We start from the raw sequence: 7042 nt of genomic DNA on the forward strand, positions 1-7042 counted from the left end.
GGAAACTTCGGGAATTATCCACCCACTGCAACGGATACTGCACCGGAGTGCAGCTTTGGGGGGATTGCGAGGTTGCAGGTTGCTTGAAGAGAAGAATGGTGGAAGCACTCTTCCATCGGAGTACCAGGCGCTTTTAGGGAGGTGGATACTCGAATATCTTGGAGCATGGACGAGCATTGCGGTAGATTGAAGATCAATGTGTTTCAGAGGTTCGAGGTCGAGTCCGTCCGAGATGTAAATAAAGCCGAACGGCGAAAGGTTTATCCGACGCCGAGGCGTCAATTCTCTCGATTGACTATGACCCTTGCAATTGAGACAGGAGACAACCCAATCCAGAAGAAGACTCTCACAACCTGCTACACATCACCTGACCACGATTCTCCCCCCTTTATTGCTCTTAGCGAGGATCAATACTGGCAGAGGCGGATTCAGTGCAATAGCTTCAAGAGGAGACCCCACAAGATAACCACCCGTGGCAAAAACAAGTATACGCGCAAAGTGATCTAGATAGTCAAGCTGGATTACAGACCACCTTCTTCGAACATGGCGCTCTCGCGCGTGCCTGGAGATGAGAATCTTTATGTTGGAGGGTAAGTCCATCTTCATCATGTCAAGTTTGATATCTATTGCAACTATCGTCTCTGCCTCTTCTTACTTGACTTGCCTTTCCACGAAAATTGGACTTGCCTATCTTTCATTTAGCGTCTTTCATCCTCCTAGTGCACAACTGCACTCCTTCATGTTCTTCTTCAGCGACCATCAACTGAACATATCTATAGGATCTTCACACTACGACGTAGAAGTGCTCTCGAGAACACCGGGATCACGCATATAGTCTCTGTCTTGAAGTATGACTTCAAAGACTTCGAGGACTGGGATAAGTATGGGCATCTGAGCATTGAAGTTGATGACGTCGAGGATGAAAATCTTCTTGGGGAATTTGAAAAGAGTGGAAAATTCATCGAGGATGCGTTGAAGAGTGAGAAAGACGGAAAGAAAGGAGGAGTTCTCGTTCATTGGTATGTTAAATCTATCGTTTGCATGACTTTTTCTGTTATATAATGTTCCAGCGATGATCAAGGCAACCGAAAGTTTTCGCTATTGCATCTTAGCAGTATCATGCATGCTCTAAGTTTACTGTCCTCGTTTTTCCAAGCAAGAATGTACCATGCTTTACTTCTTCTTCAAGAACTTCGGCTTTAGTGTTATCACTTCATTTCCTACTATGTTGCATGTTGTTTGATTAGATATTTGCGAACTTACGCTCCTGCAATGCATTGCCATCAAATCCTAACCTCCACTTCAGTGCTATGGGAAAGTCACGATCAGTAACCATCGTGATCGCATATCTTCTTCGGCAGTATCCTCACTATACTGTTTCTTTAGCACTCGCCTTAGTTCGAGAATCTCGGCCCATGGCAGAACCGAACGATGGGTTCATGGCTCAATTGGAATTGTACAAAGACATGGGCTGTCCTCGTGACATCGATGCTCATCCCAAATACCAAAGATGGCTCTATCAGAGAGAGGTAGAGTTGGCGCTTGCGGCAGGTATGGCACCAGAAAGAGTTCGATTCGAGGATGAAGAGGCCCAAGACGAGAGACAAAACGGCGACAAAGAAATTGAACTCAGATGTAGGAAATGCCGGTACGTTGCAAACTTTTACTCGTCACATAGACACAGAATCTCAAGAGACCTTGGAGTGCCACATATTTTCGGACCTCCATCCTTGAGGATATCCAAGTTGGAAAAACTTTTTGAAGACATCTTATGTACCTTTACTGACTTCAGCTCGAAACAGCCGCACATTAGCCACCACTCCCTATCTCGTCACGCATCTTCCCACGCCTCCCAAAACCCAAATCGATCCCATGACAGAACCGATATCCTCACTCACGGAATCACTACCTCCAGCACCTTTACACAATGCATGTACACATCACTTCCTGCACCCTCTCTCATGGATGCGTCCAACACTTGAGCAAGGCTTGTTAGACGGACGACTCGAGTGCCCGAACCCCAAATGCAATGCGCAGATAGGACGATATGCATGGCAGGGTATGAAATGTAGTTGTGGTGTTTGGGTATGCCCAGCCTTCAGTCTCCAAAAGGGACGTGTAGATGAGATAGTGAAAAGGGGGGAGGGCCGACCAGGGCAGGGCAGTGGTGGAACAAAGGCTTCGGGATCTGATAACATGGATACCGGGCGCGGTATAGGAATCAGACTTCCCCCGGCAATGAGAGGAGGAAAGCAAAACCTGTAAGAACTAGAGGAGGTGAGCAAGTGCGTGGACATGGCCTGAGGAATTCGGAATGGTTTGTTACTGCGAGCTAGAGTTGCTGGTTCGCGGCACAGCCGCTTATGATTGGGGTATGCAAGCAGGTCAGCATGTTCGACCAGAACGCGCCGCTGTCTCTCGGTATCGATCACAGCTGCCAATACAAACATGTCACCGAATTATCACGTATCTCTTGACAGCGTCTTCGAATGACATGATAGGGGTTCATTCTTACTGCAAGTATGACCAGCGCAGCTTGCATATCTCGGTAGCGGTGCAGTAAGACATAGTCCTTAAGTGGTGGAGAAACGGTGCGGTATCCAGAGTCAATGATGCACCTTCGCTCGCAGTAACTTCCCAATTCTTCTCCTGTCATAAGCATTTAGTGTCGTTCTTAAATCTCCGGCACTGAGGCAGAAATTCCAGGAGGATTAGCCCAATGATATGAATCATAAACTGCCATAATGATGCTCGTGTCAGCAAGAGCAGTGAGACGGAATTTTTTGGTCGAGCACTCTATTATGCTCCAGGCGGAGATGGAGTGCCGCCAAAATATATGATTAGAGAGAGTGCTAGTGATCTCATCAGGCTCGTAACAAAGTCCACCAATACGCAGTTGATGATCGGAAAACGGAAGGAATGAAAATATCTCGAAGAATCTGCATAAAAGGAAGATCGCTGTACTCATATTCTCCTCATGCTACCCTACAATCAATCCACTGTGACACAGTGGGTCTGTATTGCAGACACCTGTCTGTGAGCCTTGTCATCTTCCGGTGAGAAACGAGATACCTTGAAACTGACGGGATAATGCCCTGTTCAGATCACACAGTGAAGTGTGCCGTTGCTGCCGACTGGAGGACGGATAATGATCAACCAAGGTATTCCAAGCGAAGGCTGACAGGTGGGGTGTCTCCTGTTCGCACAAAAAGAGGGGTCAAAACGAATCTTGACTCAAAGGTAAAGTGGCTGATGTCAAGGGACTTGAAGGCTGAAGAGTAAGCACTAGCATACGCACTCGAAGCGAAGGTTCGGAGTGACCCCACACCTACAGGGCTGGACAGAAACCTGTCAGACTTTGTTGCTGCCTGATAGGATATGTTTCCACAGATACACTGACTGCATGTGTAGAGGGAAGGGATAATAACGTCTCAAGATGTCTTAAGGAGCGCAGAAAGTGGCTCGTTATAGCAGTTCATTCACGTCGGCCGCCTCGGCAAGGCGCCTTGGCGATTCAGCCGAGTGACTGCCGTGTGAGTTGATCGGTGATCACATTAGATTACCAGGATAAGAACAGGGTGCTCGATAAACACCTGGCCGAAGCCAATACATCCATGTCGAAATCAAGACACATGGTAAACGGCCGAGTCGACGGGTCGATCACACAAGGGTCCATCATCGAACACCACGGCCCCGTGAGCACGCATCTCACCTTCCTTCTCTCCTCAGAATCATGACGTGTCTCACAGCTCCAATTCGAGCGGGATTGGAAGCTGTAAACGGCATTTCATGCGTTAAGTTCTCGGTCCATGGTCCAAGAGAAGCGAAAGCGGTAGCCAGTCGGCGCTGACTGTATTCTGACAAGGTTGTCTCAAAAGCCATGTTCGGTGTGGCCGAGAAACTGGGGAAGAAGGCTGCTTAGCGCTGGTGAAAAGTTTGAGGCTTTGAAGCCGTGAGCGGAAAGGGATACTCAATGGGAGCACGTGATCGTGGACAGGGTAGCAGGCGCCGAATGGCCGAATGCGATATACCTTGTCTTGTGGCCGTGAGGGTTTCGACGTCCCGCTATTGGATTTAAGGGAATCCTTTCGGCACTTGAGGGAAGAGATTTGGGTTTTGGAGACGTTCCCGGTTCCGTTTGGCAACTTCCGCATTCCGTTTCTTGTCGATTCTCAGTTGATAGAACGCCTTCTGTAGACTGAAAACCCTAGGCTCTTCCTCCGGTGAAGGGCTCGTCGCCTTCTCAAGTTTCTAAGACCTAATCAATTGGGAGTAACAGGTTGACTTAGAACAGGCCTCACCTTCTCATCGGATTTTTTCTCATCCTTGGTTTCACTCTTCTCGCCTTCGGCATCCTTATCCTTGTCCTTGTTCTTGTCTTTGGCGCCCTTTTCTTTCTCTTTCTTCTTCTTTTGCTTCTCCTCGAACTCCTGTTTCACCCTTTGCACTTCTGCCTCCATCTCCCTCTTCTTTTTGGCCGCTACGGCAGCTTCATCAATAATGGGATTACAAAATCCTTTGTCTTTCAAATGAGCAGGACAGACATAAAAGAAATCCTGAAACGTGGTAAGCTTCTGGGCGATTCTTGAGATCCTCCCTTAACCTACCTTATTTTCGGGTGTCACTAGAACGCTGGTGCTCGGTTTGTAACATATTTCGCAAGCCTTGGCGGCTGTATCTGCGACCTTTCGATGTGTATAATTATTCGGAAATGAAGCCATGAGTCAGAGCGATAGGCTTTCTGGTATTGATACCACTGAAGAAAGGCTGCGATCGAATACAGTGGAACACAGGGTTGTCAGGTGTATCTTCGTGAAGCTGGGAAAACACCGGTGGAGCACGAGGTGAGGTTGGAAGTCATGTGAAGAAAACCCACCAAGGCTAGTCTCTTGATGATCCCTGCATTCGCTTCGAAGTCCAACATCATGATAATGTTTTGGCATACGGCTTTCATATAAGAATCAACTCTGCTCTACCATTTGAAGATTATTTTATCTTGACTTCGGAAATGCGAATAATCATCGACTGGCAGATTTTTCGCCATGAAGAACACCTGTCAGTCACCAGCATTCACCAGCGTGGATATATCAACGAGCATACTTCACTGCTCTAAGTCAATTTGAAGCGACAGCATGACTCCGGTGCTAGTGGAAAATTTGTCCACTTTTTACTCTCCCATTGCTCGTTCCAAGTGTATCTGGGTCTTGCATCGAGCCTTCCACCTGTAAGATAACCTCAAAGTGACACCTAAGCTCCTACCATATTGAGAACAAAAATACCAGGAGAAGCGAGACTCCGCGAGTGAGTTAGAAACTGAAAAGACTCGATGAATATGTTGTGCCAAAGTCAAGATTTTCCCAGCCTTCGATGAGAGTGGATCTGGAGCTTCGACTTGGACAATATCGAATCATTGTCTCACGAATTGAAGAGCAGAAGGAGCAAATCACTCGCAGTGATTGGAATGGAGAACCGCAAAGCAGCCAAAGTGAGGACAAACAAACTAGAGAGCCAGGAACACGAGACCGTCTTGGCGCGGTTTGGAGTGCTCATCATTGCCACAGCTGAGAGAACATGGACTGAGATGGCCGGGACTTGCTTTCTGGGACATATGCCACAGTACTAGAGCTTGTGTATTCTTCACCAAAGAAAGTGGTGTTCCAATATTCGCAAATGAACTTTACTGACGTCTAGAAGATCGATGCTCAATGATTCCTAGAAAATTTGAGGGTTGTGACCAAGAGTCTAGCTTTAAGCAATACTCGATGCATATTCTCTTCTTCTGGTAAGACAAGGAAGATCTCAAATCAAATTAGAATCGCTTGTTCAGCATCGGAAGAACTTCTATTGCGAGCTTGTCAAACAGCGGGGCCTCCATGAAGAGCTTCCGAATTTCCCAGCGAGGCTGGCAACTGCTCCATCTTGAGAGAATCATGTCTTCAATTCACCATTTATCAAGTCATATCTCGGTCCTTCACTATCTTTCAAGATCGTAAGTATTTGTGGTCATCGTGGTTTAAATTGTCTGCAAGTGGGAGCTTGTATAGTAGCATTGCGGAGCCAATGTCTGTCATGCTTAGCAGGAAAGTCTTCACTATATCTTGTACTCGAATGTCCGACAACCTTTAGCTCTTTGTCTCGATAGCACAGATTAGTTCACGTGAATTCTTCTTTATTTACATTGAACTAGCGCATGCAATCAAATCACCTTCGGTAAGGTAGCTTCGTTCTTCCTCAACACTTGAGCGCAACTTCGACACTCCACGCACGCACCTTTGTGGTCAGCCATTGGCTCTCTAATAACATCATATTTGCATAGTGTTTGCTGCGCGAATACGACCCTTGCCTCCAAGGCGCCCTGGACAAGGATTCGATAGCACAATTGCGCGGCATTCGAATGTGAACAGCCATTGAGACTTCTGAGCTTTCTGTGCACTTCATCATGGACGGCATGGATGCGATAGGAAGGAATTACTCAAGTCCAGAGGTAAACAAGTCCTGCCCCAATACGTGCGCTTCTTTACTAATAATGCTCGTAGGATGGAGCGGCATGGAACTACCTCGGTGACATGATCAAGCTCATGGAGGATTTGACACCAAGATTGCGGAACTGTTTAGTCCTCTTGACCACCACATTGAGCAAGAGTCGAGAGAAAGATGCTGGCGTGGATCTAGGCTCTCAAGACGCAGGACTCTTCTGGTATCTATGCTTGGGTCTCCAAGAGCCTGATACCATGATAGCCGCTGAGATGGACCAAACCAATATTGTACTCCAGTTCACGGACCTTCTAAAGAAAGCCCAGTTCTACTCCCAAAGAAACGCCGGTCTAGTATTGACACTCGAAGATGTCAAGTGCTGTTCATCGGTCTGTCGCAGCTGGACACGAAGACAAGAGGAGTTAGGGCCTACAGATCATATCGAGTTCATAGCAATGCCCCTCGCAAGTTCTTTCTCTTCTATTGCTATTTCTCGTGTCTAACAATGATCTACAGTTCAGAGAGACTATGAGAATGATACCTTTAACATTAGAATTCTCCAGCCAAC

The 7042-nt window shown here is 47.1% G+C and overlaps 2 protein-coding genes across 2 annotated transcripts; one reads left to right on the plus strand and one right to left on the minus strand.

Annotated features, from left to right (window-relative positions):
• Positions 1–543: 543 nt before the first annotated feature.
• LY89DRAFT_594070 (dual specificity protein phosphatase 12) lies at positions 544–2265 on the plus strand (the record flags this gene model as incomplete). The annotated part of the gene is made up of 5 exons (XM_018209783.1): positions 544–590; positions 780–1019; positions 1307–1648; positions 1803–2164; positions 2219–2265. 5 exons carry the CDS (start codon positions 544–546, stop codon positions 2263–2265), a joined length of 1038 nt encoding a protein of 345 aa, XP_018066428.1.
• A 1809-nt stretch (positions 2266–4074) lies between these two features.
• Positions 4075–4721, minus strand: LY89DRAFT_593539 (DUF1742-domain-containing protein; the record flags this gene model as incomplete). Its single annotated transcript, XM_018209757.1, has 3 exons — positions 4075–4239; positions 4278–4556; positions 4608–4721. The coding sequence occupies 3 exons, from the start codon at positions 4719–4721 to the stop codon at positions 4075–4077; spliced, it is 558 nt and encodes a 185-aa protein (XP_018066429.1).
• Between the last annotated feature and the right edge of the window lie 2321 nt (positions 4722–7042).

Source organism: Mollisia scopiformis (genome assembly GCF_001500285.1).
Source record: "Mollisia scopiformis unplaced genomic scaffold LY89scaffold_22, whole genome shotgun sequence".
NCBI lineage: Eukaryota > Fungi > Ascomycota > Leotiomycetes > Helotiales > Mollisiaceae > Mollisia > Mollisia scopiformis.